Source organism: Cylas formicarius, unplaced genomic scaffold (assembly GCF_029955315.1).
Source record: "Cylas formicarius isolate icCylForm1 unplaced genomic scaffold, icCylForm1.1 PGA_scaffold_2__14_contigs__length_35257938, whole genome shotgun sequence".
Taxonomy (NCBI): domain Eukaryota; kingdom Metazoa; phylum Arthropoda; class Insecta; order Coleoptera; family Brentidae; genus Cylas; species Cylas formicarius.
The window spans coordinates 1154461-1182060 of NW_026844319.1; the positions used below are offsets into that span (position 1 = coordinate 1154461).

At 37.2% G+C, this 27600-nt stretch overlaps 4 protein-coding genes across 5 annotated transcripts; 1 reads left to right on the forward strand and 3 right to left on the reverse strand.

The window, feature by feature from the left end:
* Positions 1–3540: 3540 nt before the first annotated feature.
* Positions 3541–7716, reverse strand: LOC132697963 (uncharacterized). Its single transcript, XM_060663760.1, has 3 exons — positions 5614–7716; positions 4701–5315; positions 3541–4224 (listed from the first exon to the last, which is right to left on the reverse strand). The coding sequence occupies exons 1-3, from the start codon at positions 7714–7716 to the stop codon at positions 3541–3543; spliced, it is 3402 nt and encodes a 1133-aa protein (XP_060519743.1).
* A 9535-nt stretch (positions 7717–17251) lies between these two features.
* LOC132698519 (uncharacterized protein K02A2.6-like) lies at positions 17252–20695 on the reverse strand. Of its 2 annotated transcripts, none has more exons than XM_060664636.1 (2): positions 19713–20695; positions 17252–19658 (listed from the first exon to the last, which is right to left on the reverse strand). In XM_060664636.1, exon 2 carries the CDS (start codon positions 18578–18580, stop codon positions 17516–17518), a length of 1065 nt encoding a protein of 354 aa, XP_060520619.1. In that variant the 5' UTR covers positions 18581–19658; positions 19713–20695; the 3' UTR covers positions 17252–17515. The 2 variants fall into 2 exon arrangements, with proteins under 2 accessions (XP_060520619.1, XP_060520618.1); XM_060664635.1 differs by having other exon boundaries at positions 17252–19124; positions 19184–20695.
* On the reverse strand, positions 18599–21056 carry LOC132697964 (uncharacterized protein K02A2.6-like). Its single transcript, XM_060663762.1, has 5 exons — positions 20120–21056; positions 19791–20039; positions 19450–19727; positions 19170–19367; positions 18599–18937 (listed from the first exon to the last, which is right to left on the reverse strand). The coding sequence occupies exons 1-5, from the start codon at positions 21054–21056 to the stop codon at positions 18599–18601; spliced, it is 2001 nt and encodes a 666-aa protein (XP_060519745.1).
* Positions 21057–25287: 4231 nt separating this feature from the next.
* LOC132697967 (craniofacial development protein 2-like) lies at positions 25288–26280 on the forward strand. Its single transcript, XM_060663765.1, has one exon. It carries the CDS (start codon positions 25288–25290, stop codon positions 26278–26280), a length of 993 nt encoding a protein of 330 aa, XP_060519748.1.
* Positions 26281–27600: the final 1320 nt, after the last annotated feature.

Genomic DNA, 27600 nt, shown 5'->3' on the forward strand with positions numbered 1-27600 from the left:
TTGTACCCAAATCTACCTTAGAAATGCAGATATATACTTAAAACACCTTCTTTTGGGACAAATAATTGGTTTTCGCCCTTGATTTACGGAAGATTATAGCCAAAACATGCATTTTCATAACTTAGCGAACTGAAATCTACATTAAAACTGCAGATAACTACTTAAAAATTCACTTCCTTGAATTGCTAATAGGTTTTTCTTTGTCATTTTAAACAGATTCCAGTCAAAATCGGCTTCTTCGACTCATATCGTACCTAAAACCGCATCAAAACTGCAAATATCAGTTTAAACTATCATTTTTTGATACAAACAGTTATATATTCATGTCAATATCTTTCAAATTCTAGTCAAAATCGGCGTCTTTGGGCATTTTAGTAACGAAAACCTTAATAAACTATTAGATTTCGACGTAAGGCAACCTTTCTGAGTCAAATAGTTGCCGATTTCGATAAAATCTTAGTCAGAATCTGCTTTTTCGATCATACTTACGACACTATACAACAACGGTTTTTTAAAAACAGCCAAAATTTGACAATATTAAAAATAAACTGAAGGTTTTTCATATGAAAATGAGTGTTCCTCGGGGGAGAAAAGATGAACGAATCAATAAAACTCAAAGGAATTTTATTCAACATTTAAAAACTTCATCAAAAACCTATAAAAGGCTGGGTTCCATATTTATAGAAGACGCGGTTCCACATAGCGTATTCTTTAACTTTCCTATTTGGTTTTACTGTCAAACTTGTGTCGATATCGAGATAGCGGATGTCGTCTGGATTCACTTGGGGCCACGTGATGTTCAATATCGGGTCTGATTGATCAGGGATGGGATTGCTAGAATGAAAACTTGCTTAGACCCTTAAACGTAGAACTACGAAGAGACAGATCGTTGATATTGTCGTCGAGTCAATAAAATAACTTACAGTGTTTTGGCAAAGTTAGCCCAGAGGCGTACCATCCTTTGTCTCGTCAATAAATCGGCGTCGGTAGTTATAGGAAATGTAGATATCTTGAAGAGATAAGCTAATTCGTCTGCGTGGGCTACCTTTCCAGCACCTGAAACGATTTGTTTTAAAACCTGCATTCAATAGTAATAAAGGTGCTGACATATAGCATGTCTCAATCTTCATCGTGCTGGTTTTTGGCGGCAATTTTGGTAATAATATATATTTTTTTGTTTATTTGGGTGGGTATAATCGTATTAAATTACACTAAGAAATTACAATGACATTAAATATATACAATAAATTAATAGCTAGGAATGTCTACACATAATTAAATTTTTGCCTTTTACAAAACTTCTGTACTCTATACCTGCATATATATTGATTGAGGTGGGGGGGGGGGGCGCTAATGAGGGGCGTAAACACCTTCTCGGATGACTGATTCCCAGATTGGGGCCGGGTAGAGACCTGAGTCGCGATTAAGATTGTTAGGTTGTTTATAGATTTCTATAGACTCTTGGATTTTTCGTTGGTAGAAGAACTGATTCCATGCAAGAATTTTAATTTTATCAAATAAAATTTTATGCCCGGTTTCATAAATGTGTTCGGCAACAGCTGATGAGTTAATTTGTCTTAGTCGTAAGGCTCTTTCATGTTCTTTGAGCCTAGTTGATATTTTTCGTCCGGTATCTCCAATGTATTCTTTGCCGCATTTGCATGGAATGCTGTAAACTCCTGACGTCTCAAATTGTATTTTGTCTTTGACGGACCGCAGATGTTGAGAGATTTTTGGACAAGTGGTAAATCTGGTTTTGACGTTATACTTCTTTAGAACTTTTGATATATGGTCAGTGATGTTTTGAATGTAAGGAAGGACCACAGTGGCAAGTGTAGGATTTCTTTCGACCTCATTGCTATTGGAAGGTTGTGGTGAAGTGTATTTTTTGATGGAACGTTTAATATCTTTAATGTGGAAATTATTAGAAAGAAGAGCAGAGGTAAGGTGTTTCTGTTTTCAGTGACTCGGGCTGAGATAGTTTTACGGCTCTGTAAACAAGAGAGTTGATAACCGATGATTTTTGGTTAGTTTGACCATGCATTAAGGTATCGGTCTGTGTGCGTAGGTTTTCTGTAAACACAATAACCCAATGTTAGGTCGGATTTTCTATTGATAAGTTGATAAGTATATCTAAGAATTGCAGGTTATTATTAGTTGCCAACTCAATGGTAAAACGTATATTAGGGTGTATCGAGTTTAAATGTCTAAGAAAATCGTCTAGGGTTTCTTGACCATGACCATATATATATATATATATATATATATATATATATATATATATATATATATATATATATATATATATATATATATATATATATATATATATATATATATATATATATATATATATATATATATATATATATATATATATACATACACTTCTATGTATGAATACATATAAATCACAGGTAACTTACAGCAAATATCTATATAGAATAATACAAAATAAACATTTTAATAATAACAAATGTACTATAATAATTAATGAGAAATATTGAGGCGGTTTGCCTCGTTTATAATCTTTTTAATGTCAGGTTTAATTTCTGTGGTGGCTATCTGTAATTCCAAGATCACTCTGGTTCCCCGAATCCGAAGTAAAATGACCGTAATCATGCCCTGACTTACCCCAAATTTCCTTGTGGAGGACAACCTACATACACGTGCAAATAGCAGAAATCAAGATGTATTTTTTGATTTAGAATCGGTCGTTTCTCAATTTGTATATTGAGAGTTTATGACACCATTTTCAAGGGGGCATACGAAGGCATAGTAGTATATTGAAGAAATAAGTAATAACCTAGGATGTGCTTTGGAAAAGTAAAATGAATAAAAGGAAAAATATTCTTGAGTAAATAAGCGGTTATGCAATGTCTCAAGAGTAAGGATTCGGCTCACAGAGAATCCGGCTCGAAGGAACAATAATTTGTGTTCGGTTACGCAACAAATTTGTGTATAAATTTGTTGGTACCAATCTGTAATTCCAAGATCACTCTGGTTCCCCGAATCCGAAGTAAAATGACCGTAATCATGCCCTGACTTACCCCAAATTTCCTTGTGGAGGATGTGCTGGGTTGAAGGGAATGCGCTGCACGGTTCTACCGGAGGGTTCGACTCTTGAGGGTGTTGCACACTGCTTTTCAAAACAGGTGTTGAAATTTCCGACTCGCAACGCGCAATTCTCGATTCCGGCACGGCCGCTCGCGAAGTGCCGGAGGCAGGTAAAAATGGAGTAATAAAAAATGTATATATAAAAGAAGGAAAGGTTTCCCGGGAATAAAGGAGGGAGAACAAGACGGAGTATACAGTTGTCAAGGCATGTATATACGCACAAAATAATAATAATTAAACTATATCCCGAAACCCAAAGCACTTCCTAAAGTGAATGAATACCACCCAACGTAAACAAAAAAATCATTCGTAAAGTTATATAAAAGTAAGATAAAAAAAGAAAAAGAAATACAAAAGTAAATGGAGACAGAACATTCCGCCCTCCCTGAAAATACCTGAGGGATCGGAAGGTTATTTTCTGAATCAGATCGCTAGAGGAAGAGGGCAAAGCTTAACTAGGGGTCGCTTAATCAAACCCTTTGCCGTCCTTAACTGACTTGTATCGGGATTTGGAATAACCGACAGAGGCTCTAAGGATAAAAAATGGCCCGGCGTCAACGCGGTCAAATCGCTTGGGTCCGTGCTAACGGGACATAAGGGTCTAGAGTTCAAGATAGCTTCGACTTGAGTCGTGCAAGTGTAAAGCTCCTCAAAGGTAAGAATTTGTTCGCCGATAACACCCAGTAAATGTGTTTTCGCCGACTTAATGTTACTTTCCCATAGGCCCCCCATATGGGGTGCAGAAGGAGGGTTGAAATGCCATCGGATTGACTCGTGTATAGCTACGTGAGCATAGATTTCTTTAAGATGTTTTGAGGCGGCAACAAAATTAGTGCCGTTGTCCGAGTAAACGTTACTGACGCGGCCACGCCGTGCCATGAAACGTCGAAATGCGGCTAAAAAAGTATCAGCCGATAAATCGGAGACAATTTCCAAGTGCACTGCTTTAGTGCAGCAGCAAATAAACAGTACGATGTAGGCTTTAAGTCTCTTGGCGCCGCGTAAGCGATTCATGGTAATAGGAAAACTTCCCGTTAGATCAACACCCACGTTTTCAAAAGCTTTGGCTTGTGAAACCCGAAATTTTGGCAAGTTTCCCAGAAGGGGCTGAAAAGGCGTCGGGTGCGTACGCCAGCAAGTGATACAACGCGAAATTATTTTGCGTATATACATATCCAGTAATTTTGGAAAAGTAGAAAGAGTGTGGTTTGTACGCCGGTATGCATATATTTCTCGTGCAAATCCTTAATAAGTAAATCTGTAAACCGAGAATTTCTGGGTAAGAGTATCGGATATTTTTTATCGTAATCTAGTTCTGAATTACATAGACGTCCGCCAACACGCCAAATATCATTTTGATCTAAGAACGGATTGAGCTTCCTGAAAACTTTAGGTAGACGTTTACCTTTTTTGAGGATTGAAATTTCGTTATCAAAATATCTCTGTTGAATATGTTTAACAAAGGTGTTAGTTGCGCTTTGTAATTCGAAAAAGAGTAGCCATGAAGGAGCAGTAAGAACCTTTGGTGCGTAAAATGTTTTGGAACGAATATTATGTATAAATCTTAGAACGTAGCCTAAAACCCGAATAAGTTTTCTAGCATTAGAGATGTTGTTTAACATAGTGTCTAAAAAGTGTGGTGTTATCGTCGACGTGAGTACAATTCTGCGCTCTTCTTCGAAAGCTTCGGAAGGGGTTTCGATTTTAATTTTAGTAAATTCCCACAATTCTTGCGAAGTGCGAAGAAATGCGGGTCCCTGCCACCAAAGCGTACATTGTATTAAATCCGAGGGTAGTAAACCACGTGACCCGGGATCCGCGGCGTTGAATTCGGACGGAACGTGGTTCCAGTCGTAAGCCGCAATTTTTTCTTGAATATAAGTCACCCGGTTGGCCACGAAAGTTTTCCACCCGAAAGAAGCACCTTTTATCCACGAAAGGGCGACGGTACTATCCGTAAAGGCGATGACGTTTTGGAAAATTATCTTGTTAGCAAAGGAGCGTTGTACAAAATGCATTAATTTGGCAAGTAATACCGCAGAACAAAGTTCTAATCTTGGAAGGCTAATTCTCTTAACTGGCGCTACTTTCGACTTTGCGCACACAAAGTACGATTTGTAGGTGCCATCCTGGTTCGAAACGCGAAAAAATATAGTGGCGCACATGCCTCGCTCAGGCGCGTCGCAGAAGCCCACAATCTGACAAAAAATGGAATTCGAAAGGTCAATCGAACGGGGTATTTTAAAATCCGAAAACAAATTAAGTTCGCTGACGAATGTTTTCCATTTTAAAATAATGTCCGCGGGTGCAAGCTCATCCCAATCCAATTTCAATTGCCACAAGTATTGAATTAGAGTTTTTGCCAGAAATGTGACCGGGGTAAGCATACCTAGTGGATCATAACATCTAGCAAGTGTACTAAGTAAATTTCTTTTGGTGCATAATTTAGAAGTGCAAGTAAAAGAGTAAAAAAAAAGGTCTGTTTGCGGATCCCACCGCAAACCTAGTATTTTTAACATTCTCCAAATCGAGGGAAAAGTCGCGAATCCCTACGTGGGTTTCTGGTAAATCCGCGAGTAATTTAGGTTCATTGGAAGCCCATTTTTTAAGTTCGAAACCTCCCCGACGGAGCAGTTCTATTAGCTGGTTTTTCATAAGCGAAAGTTGCTCTAAATCTGGACAAGAAACCGCACAATCATCTATATAAACCGACTCTTTTAGAATCTTAGAAGCGAGGGGTAGGTCGTGATAATCATCAGCTAATTGTAACAGCGTTCGAATCGCCAAGTATGGAGAGCAATTTATCCCAAAAGTTACGGTTTGTAATTCGTAATCGGACACTGGATCCTCGGGATTAAAACGCCACAAAATTCTTTGGTATTTCCTTTGACTTGATTCAACATTTATCATGCGATACATTTTTGAAATGTCAGTGACGAAACAATATTTATGTAGTCGAAAATTAAGCAGAATGGTTACCAAATCGCGTTGTAACTTAGGACCCGCGTATAACACCTGATTTAGACTTGGCTTATTGGTTGCATGGCTTGACGCATCGAATACAATCCGTACGGGAGTACTTCGAGAATCTTCTTTTATAACCGCGAGATGCCCGATATAAAAATATTCGTGCAAATGTTCATCGCTGGGGCGCGAAACCGGACGCATATGGCCCATGGCTAAATATTCCTCCATGATCTCGGAATAGGAATGGTATAAGTCTTTGTTACGTAGCAACCGGTTTTCTAAAGAGTAAAACCGCTTAAGGGTGAGAGCTCGGGTGTCTCCAAAATCCGGAGATGTGATTCGGAATGGCAAAGAAACTGTATATCTACCGTTCGTATCGCGGGTAGTTGTATCTGCATAGTATTTTTCGCAATAAATATCTGAAGGTGGCTTTTGAAGCACATTGGGAATTTCCTCGGTTTCCCAGAATTTTTGTAGGGCATTATTTAGGTCGATATTTGACACCGTAGTAAAATACGCGGATATGGTTTTAGAATTGGATGGGCCGGCATCCAAAGGCATTTCACCGATTAAGGTCGAACCGAAAACTGTATTTAAGCAAGTAGGGACATTGGGTCCAAAGTAAAGATGACCGTCCTGTATAAGAGATCCATAAATTTCAGCACCAATAAGAAGTTGTACTTCGGATTGAGTATACCATTGAGGATCAGCGAGCTTTAGTTCTTTTAAAAATTCCAAAGAATTTGGATCAAACGACATGTTTGGCATTTTGTTACAAATTTGATCGACTACAACAGTTTCTACATGAAACGTGTGTGATTTGGTGGCAAGTGGCGCAATTTCGCAATGTACCGCGCTGTATGCGGACATACTCATACTTTCTAAGCCGTTAATACTTATTGAAATATTGTATTTAGAAAGACCCAGCATTGTAGCGCACCTTTTTGTAAGAAATGAGGTTTGAGCACCCGAATCTAGAATAGCGCGAATTGGATGCCAATTCCCATGAACGTCACGAATATGTAATAACGCGGTCGAAAGCAGGGTATCGTGATCATTTAGAGCTATGCCGACAGTGATATTTCTGTGTAGAGTCAGTTCGTCTGATTCTTGCATACTCCGAGATTCCGAAACTGGTGATCCGGGGGGAGGGGAAGGGTTGCCTTTTAAACATAAAAGGCTAAGATGATTGTAACCGCAATGTCTGCATCTTTTCTGTGAAGAACATTGGGCCACGACATGTAAGTTTGTCAAGCAATTAGTGCAACCTTTGTTATTTTTAATGAAATTAACGCGTTCGTGCACCGGTTGAGCCAAAAAGGCATCGCATCTGTATATCAAATGACCTTTCTTGCACCAAAAACATGTGTTCTGTTTTAACGATAAAGGTCGTTGACTTTTATTTGTAAAAAAGACGTTAGTACGTTTACGAGGGGATCGCGTAAAGTTCGAACGATTGGATTTCGGCGGAACGTTTTGTTTTAGTGATAACTCGAGCGACTCTAACGCGGCGCAGTGCTGCTCAAGAAAATTATAAATGTCACCGTATGTGGGCATTTCATTAGATGAATGCTTTTGTTCAAACAGTTTACGCGTGACTGGATCTAAGCGGTCCAGTAAAATATTTGCCATAATAAAACACCACTGCGACGTCACGTAACCCATATATATATATATATATATATATATATATATATATATATATATATATATATATATATATATATATATATATATATATATATATATATATATATATATATATATATATATATATATATATATATATATATATATATATATATATATATATATATATATATATATATATATATATATATAATATAATACAAATAACGCAGAGCCGATGATGTAAACTACACTGGGTGGTAGCGAGCACTAAAGCCTGAAAACAACCGGCTACTAGAGATATTTTAAGATATTTATAACCCTAGTGGGGGTACGCGCAGGTTCGGTGGACCTTATTTCTAGTAGAAATAAGGCTTACCCCGGGCCGCGCACGCGTCTGCCAGGGTTACACCAAGTGTCTGCCAGGGAAACAAAACACGAACTTCCAAGTGACCAAGTTATTACTAACAAGTTTGCTACTTACGGAAAGCATTGAATGAACTGGCGTACTGTTCAACTTCAAATACATAGATTATAGAGTTTGTAGTGTGTTTATAGATAACAAATATGCACGAAAAGTTTAATTCATATGAAAAACCAGAAATATTTTTAATTTATTTGATTAATACTATATAAGTGTCAGGCAAACGTAAATATTGAAAAATTACTCGCGGGCCTCATAAATTCATTACGCGGGCCGGATGTTGGCCATGTATGCCCTATACGCTATATCAAAAGGAAAAAATCCAGTGGAGTAATTAATATCTGGGAATCTTGCAGGCCAATCTATGGATCCCCTTCGACCAAACCAATGTCCGGAAATTGGGTATTTAAATATTCACGCACTTGTCGCGCAAAATCAGGCGGAGCACCATCCTGTTGAACCCAAATCTGTTTATATAGCAAATCAGGCTGATTTGGATTTGGGAAAGAAACTGCCAGAGTAAGAAGTAAGTCGCTTTGACGAAATTGTAAATATCGGGCTCCGGTAAGATTTGGATCAAAGAAATAAGGTACAATAATTATGTTATTCGATATTCCTACCCAAACATATATTTGTTTTTGTCATCCATTCGGGATTATTTGTAATCCATTACCTGCAATTTTGTTTAATTACTGTACAACAGTCGCTGACAATGACGGATAATACTTTTCTTCTTTTTAAAAACGCCAAGCTGTTGGCTATTGGCACGTTGGCTAACATCATCATTCGACGATCTTTTACATACCCTGTTTCTATAAATTTTCTCTCAATTTCTCTCTCAACCAACTAGCAATTTCTTCTTGAGTTTTTTTTCTTCTGAGTTCAATATTAAATTTCTGCTTTTTATTCTTCTGCTTATAATAAGCAAGAGGATAAGCGTAAGTGGTGTGCCATTTAAAAAGGGAACTTGGTATTCACATCTACTTTTTGAACCACCTTGTTTATTTATTATTTACTGTACTTTTCTTTATTATAAAATGAATTTGTTTCATATTTTACCTTCTCAGTGCATTTTAAATTTTTTCTATTCAATTACAGTAATAAAAAAAATTGAAATTATATATGAATATTGAATTTTTTTAAAATTTATTTAAGAATTATTTTATTAACAAACGGATGTTAAATTTATATGATTAAAAATAAGAAAAATGTTTTGTTGCAACATTTTATTTAATAACCAATTACATTCGATTATAATTAATTTAATTGCTGCTACATTTTCATCGTTTGTTTTTTCTTAATGTATTTTTTTTTTTATTTATACAATTAGAAAATATAAAACATTGATTTGAATGGTATTGTTAATTTCGTTGTATTAGGTGATGAATGGTTCAAAAATAGGTCCGAAATCATTCGGCTTTTACATTGTCAATGTTTATCTTTTGTAATAGTATATTTTGTAACAAGTGTGGTAAACGGCATTTCAGTCACGAGTTTGTTTGGTGGGTATAATATCCGAAAACATCCGATTGCTCCCAAACCTTTGCGGTAATATCCAGGAAATGTCCGAAGTGGCCCGGATCTGTGGGAAATAAGACTGACGATGTAAAATGACACTCTCCGCAGGCTAGATCGTTGTATAATTAGGTATTTTGCTGAAGGGAGTAGAAAAAACATTTACTAATATTATTTCTCTTTTATATTTTTTTATTCGTAATTTTAAGTTTTTGAAACTTGAAGTTTTGATATAAAATATGTCATTTATTTTTTTGTTGACGGGGACAATTAATAACGTAAGAACTTTCATAAATATTGTCGTTTTTGTACCTTTGTATTTTGCTTTTAATATTTAAAATATGCAAAATTTGTAAGTCTTTACGAATTTTTTCCAGACTTTTCGGCTTTCATAGTAATTTATAATTTTTTAAATTTTGTGTATTTTTTATAGAAGCGAATCGATATAATTATGCTTGTTAATAATCAGTCATATAACTAGAAATCGGTTAGTGTTATATTTTTTAGATTAGCCAGAAATAATTGTTGTTGTAACATAACGTAATTTTTGAGTCCTTAATTGCCCGCCATTTAATTATACCGATTCACAACATGTTATTGGACGAACCGGTCGCGTTTGCGGGACATTTTACATCGTTTTCCATTAACGTCTTTGATAACCCCCAGAGCGGGATATATCATTTTACGTGGTTTATCAGTTATTATGCCACTTCTATTTTTGATTGAGGAGTGCCAGACACAACCTATCTCCGAAGATCACCTTCAACATCAACAGAAATATAGACAACTAATTCTACTTCATTGTCATCCTGTCCTGCTTTGCAACGATGCGACGGGGATGAAATTTTGCGTGAAGAAACTGTCCCTCCTTTAGCTAATTCACAACATTTTCCAAATTTCAATAACAACGGCGTATCGGTGAACGTATTGTTACGGTCTTCTAGGCGAAGGCACGCCGAAATTCCTATTAGAAGAACACACCGGGACGCTATTACTTTAACACAGCGACAACCTTTTCACGTAGAAATTCATTCGTGCGGGCCAATGGCAGATTTGTTTTTATTTTTGCAATACTCTATTTTTTCAGATTATGTGGCAAAGGGGTCAAGTTCTTCCGCCGCATTTGAAGGAATGTCCAAGGAATTACATATTTTATTTTATATTTGTATAACATCCATGAAATAAATATTAACTATGCCATGGCATCCATGCATTCTTGAGGATGGTAACGTCGGACTGTTTGTTTCACGAACACGGAATAAATTTGCCAACTACGCCCTTAACGTACCAATTGTAAATGACCAAGCGCACTAACCGCACTCATCCAAAGTTATGTTAGCATTCCGGAAATAATTCGAGAATACCTCTACAGTGGTGGCTTTAAACATAACATTTCTTCGATCGTGATTTCGCCGATCGGAGGTTCAACGACATATGTTTGTTATCATTATTCCATTAAATTTGCATATTTTAATCTGGTTCGAACCTACGGATCGATCCATAATTTAATGGTTAATATAACTTTTTTTACATAAACTTTTGTTTTCTGATTTTTTAATATTTTACCTGACACACATTTTAATTATATAAATTTTTAAAATTTATATAATTATCCTTTCGATTTAAGTATTCATTGGTGGATGTTTTTCTTATCAGTTAATGTAGAAAAACGCCGGCAATGGACACTTCTTTAATTATTTTTTAATATTTAATTTGTTAATTTACTCTTTAATACATCATATTTTCGACACAATTAGAATTTTTTTAACACAGTTTTTTTAATACAGTTGTATAATTATTCTAAAATTAACGTAATTTAATTTTTCTTTCTATTTTGTTTTTTTCATTAAATTTCTATTTTCATTTCCAACAAAAATTAAAAAAAAAATTCCATTGCTGACATTTTTTTTCATTTTTTTTTATTTGTGTTTTCACGTTTTTTGTCAGTTCTTTCCTTAATAATTTTATATAGTCTTTAAGGGTTTACCATAAAGACTCTAAACGGGTGTAGGTGAAGTCGGAGTATTCCGTAAGTTTTATGAAGCCAATATTCTCTTAGCCGTCGAAGCTTTGCAGTTTTTTCTGTTCTATCTTGTGTTTGTAATTAGTAATTACCAACTTACAGTTATTCAATTGTTTTTCAAGACTCAGTGTGCCATTTGCATTGAAGTACCATACACATTTTATTACAATTTATTTCTTCTCCGCCATGTAGCGCATCTGGTATGTTAAAATTTAAATCTTGACTCATCAAGATTTTACGTCCTGTCTCCCGTATTTTTGTGCATTGAGGATGCGATGCATGTAGAATCTTTGTATAGGTAAGGTTCTTTGTTTCATACCGATTGCATGTCAATTACAGTTTCGATTGTCGTTATATCTTAACGTAGTTTGAGGGTTTCAAGATTGGGTAACTTAACCTGTAAATTCCAGCTCTGCTTACTGTACGAACAGACCCCATAAACACTGTGGCACTAGTATCGTTTGCCAAACGAGCACTTCACCTACCTATCAGGGATAGTTCAATGGAATGCAAATAACAAAAACAAGCACAGTGAACCAGCCCACCAAAAGTAGGATTTGAGCAAGGTTTTACAAACTTTTTTTTAAATGTTGATTGGCTTATATGTGAAATCTATGGTGATCTTTAACCTAAATTTCAACAATACATATTTACAACCAGAGTATTAATGTACAGGGTAACTGATAACTTATCGCACATTAATTGATAATACCTTAATTTACAAGTTTTACGTAGCGGAAATCCCTTGATCAAGTGGTTTACAGCTGTATTTATTTTCGGTCAATGATTCGGGAGTTAGTGTTTTAGTTATCAGTATCCGTTAGAGGAGTAAATTTACTGTGTTTTTATATATTTTTTGTTTAATTAATAATTTTCAAATAATTTTTCTGGACGAACTCTGTATCAAAGGTTTAATTCTTTTAATTTTTTTTGCATTAGTCAATTGTTAAATTGTTATTTTAAAATTAAAAAAAAAACACACCTTTCGTACCCATCTCAACATGGTACCCACCTGAACATCGGAGTACAAACTTGAGCTTAGAATTAAGTTGCACTCAAACGGTTTAATTAAAATAACATCTGAGGGTTATCAGTGGTTTTTAATTCTACCTAATCCGATACCTTATTTCTAACTATTTAAAAAATGTATAAAACCGTTTAAAACAGAAGCTGTTACAAGTTGCGGGCTTCAAAAGTAACATAACTGGGTGAAGGTGTGGTGGCGTCCGAATCATTCTACAGAGTGTACGACCCAAAAACTCTACAAAAAAGACTAGCCGTTGCCGTTTCTTTTCTTAAGCTTCGGAAGAAGAAAAGTGAACGTTACAATATGTAGAATATAATTTTTACAAACTCAGTAATTGTTTGCCCATGGACCAATGTCGCTGCGGTATAATCATATCCGTACTTTCAAATTCTGGGGTGTACTCTCGGTTGCTGAAATTTTGGTCACTCCTCCATGATGTTTGAAAGGTGTCGTTTTTGATTTTTTAACGACGCGGGCTACATCTGGCCTGACTTCTTTCGCAGTGTTTGATGTCACTGTTACCACTCAGTTTTAGATGCTACTGCGAAATTGAAACCCTTGTGCAGAACGGATGTTTCAGACTGGCACATGTTGTGTCTCGAAGGTAGACAGGTTGAGCTCCAATAGGATCATCACTTTCACCACAGATAGAAAACCACAAATTTTATTAATTTGCCTGAATTGGTGTCAGCATAACGAAAAATGCATTTTATTCCAGCGTTATGACGCCTTTTTCTAAAATGCCTAGGCAGTTTATAAAAAGCCTAAATAAAGATTAGACAAAATTTGTGAAAATTGATAAGCCAAACAAGGTAGGAACACAATACCAATTATAACATTCAAAAACCTAAACAAGATCCCGGAATCAGTAAAAACCTTAGAGGACCACATTATTTTTCTATCTTGCTTCTGCAGACTGCTACGTAACTTTGGCAAAACTATAGACCGTCTAGCGATAGTTTTCACGCTTGCATACTTTTAATGAATATATTATAAGGAAGGCCAATTGAAAAAACATTATAAAACACGTAACTGGGTAATATGAATCTAAAAACAAATGAAATAATGATGGATTTGATCCATATATCAACATACGTATACGCAATTCATTTGAAACAGAAAACTCGTGTGACGTGACGAATTCAATTTGAAACAGACAATTCCTGTGACGCACATATGTCAAATTTTTATAAAACACTCTCGTATATCAATGCACATTGCAGTTTACTTTGTCAATATAAAAATAATTAGAAGTATGCCGCCAGTGATCTATTTGTCGAGGGCAGTATACAAAATATACTCGTCACTTTTCTGCTGAAGAAAAATGAGAAACTGCTTCTTGTAATCCTCCCATCTTTCGCCCTCTCTTCGTGGTTCACCAAACTGCTTGAATTACTTTGGTATACCAAAAGTGGTCGTGGTGTGACAATAACTGTGTAAGTCCAGTTTTACGCCTATGGTGTTTTAGTCCAATACTCAGACTTCATATTGAATGTATCGAACCGTTTACCTATACGGTATTCTTTTCATTTTTACAACTACGAATTAGTTCGCTCATGCCCGCTACGGTGCTCGGTGCTAGGGTGTACGATGACAGATGCAGCGATTGCAGATCTGCGACGGATTGCTTTGAGCGCTGCCCCCTGTGGGCTTATAGCAGCTAAGGGGACTGAGTTTACCTGGGTTGTTTAAGACAGTGGAGAAAGCGGAATGTCCACAGGTTTTGCGATCGGATCGGTGAAATAACAAGATCTCGGGATCATTACTATTGTTTCCGGATATATAAAAAAAATCCCTGCTGACCACTATGGAACTTTCGAAAAACCATAGGCCGCCTTCGGGAAAATTTCTCACATTCTTGGTACACCCTGCATACTATAATATCTGCCAACTATACTAAATCATGGTATTTTTTACACTCATGCATTGTACAACTTAAGAAAAATAAATTATTTTTAGCTTGGTCACATGCGTAAATCCAAATATTTTTTTACGATTACATCAGGAATAATTTATAGGTATTTATAGGCGTTGCGAAGCCCGGTGCCGAATTAGGAAACCCAAATCGGGCTTCCTAAAATTAAGCGTGTTTTTGGCAAATTTGTAAAAACTAGCGAAATCTGAATCGTTGGGACTTGACAACCAGTTGGGTTAAAGGTTTCGATTTGGCGCTAAAGCTCAAAAGCCGCTAAATTTTTTAGCAATAACATAAATGAAATGTAAAGATAAATGTGTGGGCTATGTTTTAGGCAAATTAAAAAAAAAACTGAGATCGGAGTTTTTTCTAAGCTATTGAAAATAACCAATTTTTTTACGGGTTTTCTTTAAGAATTTTCTAAAACTTTGTTTAAACGTAGGTACAACTATTGGTAATTTATTTCCAAAATTTGAACTCGAAATATGCAGTAATAAAGATTATTAATTGATTTAAAGGTGAAATATTAAACAGCCCCCTTAATTTCTGTAACCAAAGGTACAACAAATTCCGCACTTAGCATGGGTTACCAAGTGACGCAAATGTTAGTTTAGCTCTTGTAGTAAAGATGGTAGCATTTGATTTGATTCAAAAATAATATGTATAATGAATTTGCTTGAAGGAAGCGGGTCCGCCTAAGAAGTTTACGTTTGTAATAATGTGTTTTGTACATTATCTAAAATGTATGACTTGACTTTAATGTCAAACATTGATTTATGATGCGAAAAATTATCAAAGTAATAACAAAACAAATAATAATAAAAATAAAACAAATATTTTATCAATAAAGGGCGGAATATATGCACGTCTATGCAGTTTCTTAAACTTCACTGCTTAGACTAAAGCTTGGCATAAGTCTTGATAAAACACCTCATAATTTAAAATTCAAGTCAGCTGAACATAATATATAACCAACAACATTCTCCAGCAGTTCTCAGCCGAAAAAATTGAAAAAAAGTTTGAAGATAAAATAATGAATAAACGCATAAAAAATTCAATAGCAATAATACGAAAATCGACCGAAAAGCACTTATCATAGTTTTCTTTTCGCGCAGATCATCTTCAAGACTCTAGAACGTTTGTTTCTTTTAAGTGTTCTACCATAGGTTCTGCCCATGATGAAACTCACAAAAATTTGATAATCGCTGTTTATTGAATAGCACAAACACACTTTTTTCACGAATCGATACAAACAATAAATTGCATTTTCAAGGGTTACCTTATTTAAATACAATCTGAAGGGTAATTAGAATTAAAGGTGTGATAATATTGTACCGATATAATTGCCTATAATTAAGAGGGTTATTTTGTAACTCTTAACGACATCGTTAACGGTTGTTAGGCAACAATCGTCGTAATTTTAAATAACCAAAAACGATCGTTTTCTTTCACTTTAAAAATATCCCATAAATACCTATTCATTTAAAACCATTAATGTGTACGCACATAAAATAATATTTTACCATTTTTTTATTATTTAGCTATTCTTTTCTGAGCCACTATAAAATATAAAATTATTAAAAATTGGTAAATTTTAGGTCTTCAAGAGAAAACTATACAAGGTGTTTCTTAAGTAATCTAAAATATTCAAGGAAGCGATTTTTGAGGCATTTTTTAAGAAAAAAACTTCATATGAACCTATGTCCTAAACGTCTTCACTTTTGAGATACAGAAACAGAGAGAAAAAGATGTTTCCATTATATTCGTAATACCGCTTAAGCTATCCTCATGAAATTTGGTACGCAATTTACTCAACGTATTCATGCAAAGGGGTTTTGTGTTGTAAAACTTTTTTTGACTTTTACTTCCAGTGGGGTCCGTACGGCATGTGCATTGAAAATTTTTCTTAAAAATGCGTGAAGAATATCACAAAAATACAGGTTCTTTATATGACCACGGTACCGCGCGTGAAAACGTTGTTGCCTCTTGGACACATCGGCCGAGTCTTCCTTTTTTGGTCGGCCCGGGGTGTTGCCAAATACACCACACTCCTCACTCCTAGATTTTCCTCTAGGTTGTGTAATTCTCCAAATGTCTTGAAAGGCGCCTCCTTGAATACTTTAGATTACTTAAGAAACACCCTGTGACAGTGTAGTGACTTATTACAATTTAAAAGGGAAAATGAACATATTTGTTTGTTTTTCTTCCAAGAAACATGTCACGCACCATTGCTTTTTGCTAGTTTTGGCCACTGTTTTCTCAAATTAGCTTTTCGAGGTAAACTAATAAACAGGCCAACAAAATATAAAAAAAAATTTTTCGTGCCCGAGATCTAATAACTGAATTTAGATATACCGAATGTGCTGATTCTAAAACTAGCATCAGATTTTTTTCTATCACCTCTAGTTTTTGAGTTGGAGACTAATTGAATTTAGTTCTAATAAAAAGCAAAAATAAATAAATCAACATCTCTTTAAAATTCAAAATAGGAATTTGATACTCAAAACTGGGATTTAATTAGCCAAATATATCTGAAATTGTCCGCAAAGCAATAATATTCCTAGACCTCGTTAATTCTCTGATATGTCGACGGACTGGGTTTCCGAAAGAAAACAGTAAAGTTAATTACTTCCACTTTAATATCACAAAAATATAGGTTCTTTATATGACCACGGTACCGCGCGTGAAAACGTTGTTGCTTCTTGGACACATCGGCTGAGTCTTCCTTTTTTAGTCGGCCCGCCGTGTTGCCAAATACACCACACTCCTCCCTCCTAGATTTTCCTCTAGGTTGTGTAATCCTCCAAATGTCTTGAAAGGCGCCTTGTTCTGGCCGGCCGGGGAGTAACTGGAGTCCCTGAAACCTGCTCTGGCGTGTTCTCTTCTAAATAGGGCCCATCAGCAGACGGTGAAGGGATAACGACCCTTGGAAGAATCTCTGAGGATTCCGCGAATCGCGAAACGTCGTAGTTCTGACCGTCCGGTCTCTTCGGTGAGTGTACGCGGACGAATTTCATCGGTATGTCTGCGTGTGATTTTACCATCGGGAGTTTTCACCTTGTAGCTGAGCGGTCCCGTTGATTCTATTACCGTTGACGGTAACCACCTTTGACCGGGAGCGTAAGACCTTACAAACACCGGATCATTCTCTTGGAAAGATCGAGGGGTTTCATTAGAAGAGTATTTGTCTTCTTGCTTGGCTGACATTTCTTTGGTGAAATCTGGTTGCATAGGGTCTAAAAGCGTCGCTAACTTTCGTCCCATCAAGACATCTGCTGGAGATCGACCTGTTACGCTGTGGGGTGTAATGTGCTGAGTTAGTAGGTATCTTGACAAAGCTAACTGGACGTTCTCGTTCCCCATTTTCTTGAGTGCATTTTTTACATTTTGCACCATACGTTCTGCTTGTGCATTACTGCTTGGATGGTAGGAAGCGATCAAACCTTGACGAATCTGGTTCGTTTTGAGGAATTGTTGAAATTCTTCGGATGTAAAAGCTGTACCATTTTCCCTCATGACTTTGATAGTCGCTGCACTTGACGTGTTCGGGACCAAACGAACTTCCAGCCATTTAGAGAATGAATCAATTACAATTAAAAATGATTTACCATTCATGGGGCCTGCAAAGTCCACGTGAAGTCGGGTCCAGGGTGCACGAGACCATTCCCATGGATGTACCGGAGCTTTTCTAGGCATATTTCGTGCTTCCTGGCACTCGGAGCAAGTTTTGATTTTATTTTCAATGTCACGGTCAAGGTTTGGCCACCAAACGTATGAGCGAGCAAGAGCCTTCATTTTTACCATGCCTGGGTGTCCAGAATGAAGAAGATCGATCACACTTTTCCTCCCTCCTGGAGGTGTTATGACCCTGGTTCCCCAAAGCAAACAATTTCGGTAACAACTTATTTCGTTCTGTGGTTGAAAGAAAGGCTGAAATTCGTCAGGGAATTTAGATCTTTCCATCGGCCAACCTTTCCATACCTATTGTAAAACTTTGGATAGAATTGGATCCTTGGCTGTTTCACTGGCGATACGCTTAGCATCGACCACGCTTTCCGGGATGTTCTCAAACATCAAAACATCGGGTGCATTGGGTGGTTCTGGAGTGTTTAATTTCTGGGGTAAACGACTAAGCGCGTCGGCGTTGCCAATTCTTGCGCCTGGAACCTGGTGTAAATTGTAGTCATACTCTGTGAGCATCAGAGTCCATCTTAACAATCTCAGTGAAAGGATTTCTGGGATTCCCTTCCTCGGGCTAAAAAACCTACGTTCGGATGCAGAATTTTCGTCCATATAGGTAATCGTGGAACTTCTTAACTCCTACAATGATAGCGAGAGCTTCTTTGTCCAGTTGTGAGAAATTTCTTTCTGATGAGGATAATGTGCGACTATGGTACGCCACTGGGACCTCTCTACCGGAGTCGTCAGGTTGACTGAAGACACATCCAACCCCAAATGAACTAGCATCGCAAGTAAGGAAGAGCTGTTTAATGTCCTAGTATGGGCTCTGTAATTAGGATATTCTTTAGTAAGTTTTTCATGTTCTGCATGCCACTGCCAAGAGACCTTTATGTAGCAGATAATGCAATGGATTAGCAATCGTTGCTTTGTCTTCAAGAAAAACGTGGTAGAAATTTATCAAACCGAGGAAAGCTTGCAATTCCGTTTTGTTGGTTGGCGCAGGCGCGTTAACAATTGCTTTCACCTTCTCTTTGGTCGGTCGAATTCCCTCTGCACTAATACTAAAAACCTAAAAATTCTATAGATTTCGTGTGAAAAATGCATTTATCACGGCGTAGATTAAGTCCATCTTCTCGAAAACGGGTAAGTACTTCACGCACTTTACGGTCCAAATCTGTTTCGGAATGTCCAACTATGAGAATGTCGTCGTAATATGGAAGAACTCCTGGGATTCCGGTGAGTCTCATGTCCACGAAACGTTGGAAAATTTGGGGTGCCACGGAGACACCAAATTGTAAGCGTTTGCTCCTAAAAGGTCCTTTGTGTGTGATAATGGTCTGTGCGTCTGCAGCTTCTTGATCTACACTCAACTGCAGGTAAGCTTGAGCCATGTCTAGTTTTGCGAATATTTTACCACCTGCTAGAGCTGCTAATATATTTTGAACAGATGGAACTGGAGAGGGGTCTGTACGTAACGCCTAGTTTATGGTACTTCCGTCACCATTGTCCTGGGCGACAACAACAATGGGAGTGGCCCGTTTTGGATGAGTCACTGGCTCCAGCACACCTTGATCGACAAGTCTATCCAATTCACGATCAATCTTGTCCTTTAAAGCGAACGGTATCTTTCGGACTTTGAGAACGATAGGCTTGATGTTTGGATCTAAGGAAAAACTTATGGGAGGCCCTTTGAATTTCCCTAGAGTTGACTCCAATACTTCCGGGTATTCCTTGACAAGGTCTGATTTATGTGATTTATTCCTCTAATAGTTAAACCTAGCCTTCCAAACCAGTTTCTTCCAAGCAGGCTTGCTCGGTTGCCTTCAGTAACAATAACTGGAAGGGTAGCACTTTTTTGTCCCCGTTGTACGTTCACGTAACACTCGCCAATTGTCGAAATTAGCTGGTTTTGGTAATCTAGTAGAATTAAGTTACATGGTTTCACTTTTGGAGGATTGTCCCTGACAAGTTTTTGAAAGGTTGATTTGAATATGATGGAATATCCAGCGCCCGAATCGATTTCCATTCTTATCGGTTTCTTATTCAGGAGGACGTCTACTAGATATTTACCAGTGATGCTGTCCGAATTCACATTGTTAAGCGAAAAATGGTACACCTGGTCTTCCGAACTGTGCTCATTTTGTGGCACGTTTTTGAAATTGCTTTCACTAGATTGTTGGTTCACTTTTGGTTTTTGTTTTGAATGTTTTTTCTTTGAGAAACATGCATGTTCTACGTGTCCTATTTTGCCGCAAAATTTGCACTTTGCGTTTTTGTAAACACACGAGTCTGGTGAGTGCTTTTCTTCGCAGCGAAAACACCTTTTGGAAACTCGGGAAACGCTTGTTTTCAGCTTCGAGGGGTCTTTGTTTACCTTTTCGCGTGCGTTTACGTCATGTACATCAGCTGATTGTCCGCCGCCTTCTTTGATGATTGCAAGGCTGCGTGCTGCCACCTCGTGAGCAGGGCACATATCATGCGCTTTTTTTGAAGGTAATGTTTTCTTCCGCGAGCAGTCGTCGTTGAAGCCCGTCATCGCGCACGCCGCATACGAGTCTATCACGCAACATAATCTCAAAGTTATCGAATCCACAGCTTTCGGCCAACTGGCGTAGCTCTTTGATGTAGACGGAAATGTATTCCTCGGGCTGCTGGTCCCGCCGATAAAACTTCGGGAAACGACCTCTGACGTACGAGGTGCGAAATGATCAGACAAGGCCGTGATTATTTCCTCGTAGGTCTTTTCCGTTACCTTCATTGGTGCTATGAGCGATCGAATTATGTCGTAGGTCGCCGGTCCGCAGATGCTCAGAAATACGGCCTTTTCTTTCCCGCGTCCGTTATGTCGTTAGCGGTCAAGTAAAAGTCGAGGCGTTCCTTGTAAGAGTCCCAGCTTTTCGAATCGTTAACGTTGAAATGTTCAATATTTCCGAAGGACGCCATGTTAACTTTTTTCGGCTGGCGTGTCGCGCTTACGTACCGGGCAAAGTAACACGTTTCTTCACACACTTTAGCGCGAATACTCGTGGCATCCCATCCTTGTCGCCAAAATGATATGTCGGCGGACTGGGTTTTCGAAAGAAAACAGTAAAGTTAATTAGTTCCACTTTAATATCACAAAAATACAGGTTGTTTATATGACCACGGTACCGCACGTGAAAACGTTCTTGCCTCTTGGACACATCGGCTGAAACTGCCTTTTTGGTCGGCCCGCGGTGTTGCCAAATACACCACAAAATCATAAGCGGCACTGAATCCGAAGAGTCCGGACGACCGATTCAGATTCATTTGAATTAGAATTATTGTTGTGTCTATATTTTTTGTTTTAGTTAGAATCATAGATAGTTAGCTGTCTTTAGCTTTTTATTGCATCATGATTTTATCAAAATAGGTGCGACATATTGGGTTGTTCCAGTAATACATTAATTTGTTCAAATTAAACATCTGCGTGGAAATAGATATTTCATTCAACATTCAATTCAATACATAAGCAAATCGACCAATCGATATCGCAATTCGTCTACAATTATTATAATACTCCCATTCCTTTTCCGTGGTCTGTTTCTGTCGTGCATTTCAATCTTAAACCATTCAAATGAACCGTATTCCGCAAGGGGAATTCGATTTGTGTTGGTACGGTCGATCCATCGATCGTCGTCTCACTTCAGACCGGTCAGGGCCGCAGCGAGAGCGAAAAATGTGTTCGAATCATTACGAACAAACAGGATTCGTTCGTTCGATCATTGGAAAAGATTTAATAAATGACCGAGTCAATCACGATTGACACAACTCTATTTCTAATTTATTAATTTATTAATGAGACGAATAAGAGATGGTGCTTGAGACGTCGCTTTGCAATAGAAGAGCCAGAGATGGCACCACTATGAATCAAAAGTCCCCTTGACTTTTTCACCCCATTTTGAGATGTGCGTTTTGCAAGAATTTTTTAGGCGATTTTTGTGTGTATGTGTTCATAGTTATGGGATTTTTGATTTGACTTTGTATGTTTTGAGTTTGTGGTTTCATTTAGAAAAGTGAGTTAAAATACTTGCTTACTTTAGTGTTTGGTCTGCAATTTGTAATAAGTAATTTTATATATGTATTTCCATTTGTTGTAGAACGTGCAGAGAATATTAGTAATGATATTTCGACTAAAACTTAAGCGTGCTGTGTAGCCGAACCAACATGAGGCATCGTTTTCAGAAAAACTCTCCAAACATATTCAAGTTATGAGTGGATAGAGTTAAACCAAAAGGGCCCGAAGTTTTCACAGTGGACAGAAAATATGTCGTTTGTGATTACCATTGCATTCCAAGTGATATCATATTATAAGAAAGGAGAGGTATTAAACCAACAGCAGTTCCCTGTTTGCTTATCCCCCGTGACTTTCTACATTATTTTATTTATATTGATAAAATATTGAATTATTTCAGTTATATCTGACTTATATATTTTAAATAGATATTTACTAAACTTTTTTCAGCTTGCCAGTGTCTGAATTTTTCAATTTACAATTTCATCCAACTTCTTCTGCAAAAACTTAATATTCATTTTTTTAATTTCAGATACAACTGATGCCACTACTGCAGCGACTGATTTTGATTTTTTGATGTCTGATGCAGCAAATGTAGAGATACAAAATATGGACATAGCTGCTGCTGGTCCTTCTACACAGTGTAAGTATCTATACTGGAAATTAAAATCTACATTTTTATTTTATTTCAAAATACAAATATTCATTGATCTAGAGTTGATAACACATTTTTTTTTTAATTATAACTTTATTATTCATACTACCACACAGATTGAATGTAGTTTGATAAAGTTAATCAAAAGGTACAAAATATGTGCAGGACTGCTGTTGGAACTTCTACACTTTTCCAGAATATTGCTGTCAAAAGACGTATATATTATTTTAGTTATTTCTCTGTGAGCTGAATCGTGAAGATACTAAATCAAGATACTTTCAACAAAATGGCAAAGATTTCAGATAATATCTGACACTGAATTGATATGAAGAATAGGCAAGAAGTAACTGACCAAGACCCGTTTCTTATCATAATATAAATATCATAAGCTTAATGTTAACGGGAGTAGGAAATAGGCTAATAAAATGGGGATGGAATTTTGAACATCTCAATTTGCTAATCAGTTTTTGGTTTATGAAATCTTCAATCATTTTCATTAGTTCTATATGGAAGCTATGCCCATGTTAACTACTGCATCTACTGAAAGACAAAAATTTTAATTGAAGTTGTGGCGGTTACCGAGGTAATTACTTTTCAAGTTATCGCGCTAATAATTATATTGTTACTTTTGAAGACAGGGAGGTTAACAAATAAAGAGTGGAAATGCCAAAGGGGATGGATATGTGCCAAAAGTATGTTTTTGAGATACTCAAAAAAAACTGTTTGAATTTACATATGCGGCGGGGGCACGTACGACAATTGTAATATATTAAAAAATGGCACATACCGCCTTTGACATTTCCACTCTTCAAATATGTAAATCCAGTAGTTATGTGTGTTAATTGCTGTAGATATGGGCATGTTAAGACTAATTGCATAGGAAATGCGCCTAACTACACCTTCTTGATTAAACAATATCTAATAGACAAGCCTTACTTAAATATACTTCAATCTAATTCATGAAATTGTAGAATTGGCCGGTCAATTTTTTTGGTGTAAATTGACCAAACTAATTTTAAAAGTACAATGAAATGAATAAAAACAATTTTTTTTTTAATATAATCATTGAAATAAGATAACACATCTTCATTTTAACAAAAAATAAAAACTAGAAAATTAACCAAAACATATTTCATATTTCTATTTTAACTTAAAATAATAAACAAATAATATTTAAAAGTTTTTTTGGAAATACTTTTACACTATTTCAAAACAAACAAAAATAATAAACATGGTTAATTATGAGACAAATAGGCAGCGATAAGTTGTGTGTGACTAGTTCCTTTCACAAGAAGCTGAGGAGACCGGCATTCTTAGTAGTTTTGTTCAAACCATTTGACTATCGATTTTTTTTGCTAATTATTCCACCAAGTCATGATATTTTACATATTGATTTCATGGTTTTTACGGTTGTCCATATTCGATTATTTCAATTTCTAAGTTGTACGATTAACATAGTCGCTCATTGCAGTTCTTGTGGAGCTAGATTTTTCCCTTGATATTTAGGATAAATGAATATGCTGTATTGGGCGTACCAGTACATGCAAAATCATTTTTTTTTATTACTAATGCAGTTATTTCTTCTTTTCTTCTTTTATCAAGCACAGTTTGCGACGGACAAATGGCAGAAGTATTTTCAAGAAAGGTAATCAGACGAACAAACTAACCAAAACTAAATGGAGTCGATCGATAATCGCTAAATATGTATTCCGGGTATTCCATTGAAGAGGGCTATAGGTAAATTGGACATCACAAACAAATAATCATTTATTATAAAATACACATTATTATGATAGATAGCACTCTACAAGTGTAAGATGTTATTTAAAACATTTTGATCGAATTTGACTAGTCAATTCACGGTGAACTCACTACTAATTCATATACCTCAAAATCTTGCATTTTCCGAGTCATCTAAGAAATTTTCAAAGTAAGATTGCTTCATGCATATTATACAAGTAATAAAATAAGGAAACTATTTAAAATATTTAAATATTTAATAAATCCCGTCGGGGGTTGCTAGTCCCCCATCGGGCGCCTCCCCGGGTGGCGGATAGGGGAACACCTCTCAGATATGAGTGGTACCGGGGAAATGAAATACCCGGGGTGGACCAAAACTAGCATGGCATAGGGAAGCAGCTATGACATTACTGGGTCGAGTCTACCGAAGAAACTTCATTTAAGGCTCGATACCAGAAAATCTTTGGCGACTATCACATATTGATTGCAACGGCAAAGACGCTGCATTGAGGAAAGCAACGGGAAACTACCTCATTAAACTCCCCAGGACAAATCATCAGCATGACTGGAAAAGCTAAAGTTACGGCCCTCAGTCCCCGGCAGACCTTTGATGGTCAGGGGGTGCTAAGAATCTCCGGGCCAGTCATGAGGAGGATTGCTACATGGAATGCGCGAAGTATGTTTGAAGCTGGCAAAGTCCACAATGCTATAAAAGAAATGAGAAGGTTGAACATCGAAATCCTTGGGATTAGTGAAATGCGATGGCCAAGGTCAGGTCAAGTTCAGATAGAGGGGCATCAAGTTCTGTATGCAGGTAATGATGACCGTAATCATTATAACGGTGTGGGCATCATCGTGAATGAAGAAGTGAAAGGGGCGATCAAAGCATTTGCTCCAATATCCGATAGAGTGATCTTACTGCAATTAAACGCACATCCATTTAACGTTAATATAATTCAGACCTACGCACCGACCTGCGATCACTCTGATGAAGAGGTGGAATTGTTTTACATGCATCTAGACTCGGCAATGGAACTGGTTAATAAATCCGACGTTACTATTGTAATGGGTGACTTTAATGCGAAAGTCGGGAACAGACCGAGAGAAGGTATAGTTGGCGAGTACGGTCTTGGTGTGCCAAATGAACGGGGCGATAGACTGGTGCAATTTTGTCAGGAAAGGGAGCTCGTGATTACAAACACTTTCTTCAAGCTGCCTTCCCGCCGCTTATACACATGGAGATCAAACGCGGAAACCCTGGATAGAATTGTACGAAGCCAAATTGACTTGAACTCAGACCACAACCCCGTCATAGTGTCTGTGAGAATAAACCTTAAAAAGTTAAAGACCAAAACAAAAACTAGGATGATCGATACATCTAAACTTAACAACGAAGAACTTAGAACGGAAGTCAAAGAAATGCTCAACGAAAAGTTGCTAAATACTAGTACTAGGGAAGAAGACATAGAAACGTCATGGAATGTAATTAAACATGCCTTAGTTGAAACTAGCAAAGCCAAGCTCAAGACAGAAACCCGACGTACGGATGGATGACGGACGAGATCTTAGACCTGATGGAACAACGAAGGCTTTTAAAAAACAAGAACCAAGTAAAGTACTCTCTGCTTCAGCGAGAAATTAGAAGGAAAATCAGACAGGCAAAACAGGAATGGTTGTCCGGTCAATGCAGTGAAATCGAAAGTCTGCAAGCCAAACATGATTTCTTTAACATGCATAAAAAGATTAAAGAAGCGGCCGGATTATATAAACGCAGGTCCACAGGATTACTAATGGACCAACAGGGGAAAGTCATCCTTAATACCGAGACAAAATTAAAGGAATGGTGCAGTTATATAGAGGAACTTTTTGGGGACATCAGAGACGGGCTCATGGACTTGCCAGGAGAAGGACTTGATATAACCAGGCAAGAGGTGGAACATGCAATACGCCTTGCAAAGAGGGGCAAAGCGCCAGGACCCGACGAAACACATTCTGAACTCCTAAAACTACTTTTAGAAGAACAATCACTTAACGTTGTGGTAAGGCTATTTAATTTAATTTACAGGAGTGGTAAAATTCTCAGAGATTGGCTGCTTTCGACATTTGTAACAATACCAAAGAAACAGAACGCCAAATATTGTAGTGATTACCGCACAATTAGCCTCATGAGTCACGTTTTAAAAATATTCCTGAAAATCATTCATGCCCGTATTTACAACAAATGTGAAGAGAATATGAGCAATACACACTTCGGTTTCCGAAATGGGATGGGTATACGTGAGGCCTTGTTCAGCATGCAGGTGTTGGTGCAGAGATGCCGGGATGTGTCCGTAGATGCGTTTGCGTGTTTCATAGATTATGAGAAGGCTTTCGACACCGTCCAGCACAGTAAACTCATTGAAATACTAAGGAAACAAAACCTAGATGAACGAGATATACGAATAATAGCAAATCTATATTGGCACCAGAAAGCAAAAATAGTAGTGAACGGAGAGATGTCGGATGAGGTTCGAATCATGCGTGGTGTGAGACAGGGCTGCGTGCTGTCGCCTCTGTTATTTAACCTGTACTCCGAAAGCATTTTTGAAGAAGCATTATACGAGAAACACCAAGGTATTATTCTCAACGGTACAGTTATAAATAACTTCAGATACGCGGACGATACTGTGCTTCTCGCGAGTACGCTGGAGGACCTGCAGGAACTTTTGAACTGCGTGGCAGACAGAAGTAGGGAGATGGGACTCAAGCTGAACATCAAAAAGACTAAATGGCTAGTAGTAAGCAAACATAGAGATGTGTGGGGTGATTTGGAGTACGACGGAAAACCCATAGAACGCGTCCAACATTACAAATATTTAGGCTGCATACTTAACG

What these genes read in the sequence shown, in the direction of transcription:
- LOC132697963 (XM_060663760.1), bottom strand. Translation starts at nt 7,716, where the DNA reads ATGGCAAATATTTTACTGGACCGCTTAGATCCAGTCACGCGTAAACTG. An exon ending in TTAAAAATACTAGGTTTGCG is followed by an intron (nt 5,316 to 5,613) that starts GTGGGATCCGCA and finishes ATTTTTTGTCAG; the next exon opens with ATTGTGGGCTTCTGCGACGC. An exon ending in ATGCTAGAAAACTTATTCGG is followed by an intron (nt 4,225 to 4,700) that starts GTTTTAGGCTAC and finishes ACGCCTTTTCAG; the next exon opens with CCCCTTCTGGGAAACTTGCC.
- LOC132698519 (XM_060664636.1), bottom strand. Translation starts at nt 18,580, where the DNA reads ATGGAAAGATCTAAATTCCCTGACGAATTTCAGCCTTTCTTTCAACCA.
- LOC132697964 (XM_060663762.1), bottom strand. Translation starts at nt 21,056, where the DNA reads ATGAAGGTAACGGAAAAGACCTACGAGGAAATAATCACGGCCTTGTCT. An exon ending in TCCAGTTATTGTTACTGAAG is followed by an intron (nt 20,040 to 20,119) that starts GCAACCGAGCAA and finishes CACATAAATCAG; the next exon opens with ACCTTGTCAAGGAATACCCG. An exon ending in ATAAAGGTCTCTTGGCAGTG is followed by an intron (nt 18,938 to 19,169) that starts GCATGCAGAACA and finishes CTATCATTGTAG; the next exon opens with GAGTTAAGAAGTTCCACGAT.
- LOC132697967 (XM_060663765.1), top strand. Translation starts at nt 25,288, where the DNA reads ATGACTGGAAAAGCTAAAGTTACGGCCCTCAGTCCCCGGCAGACCTTT.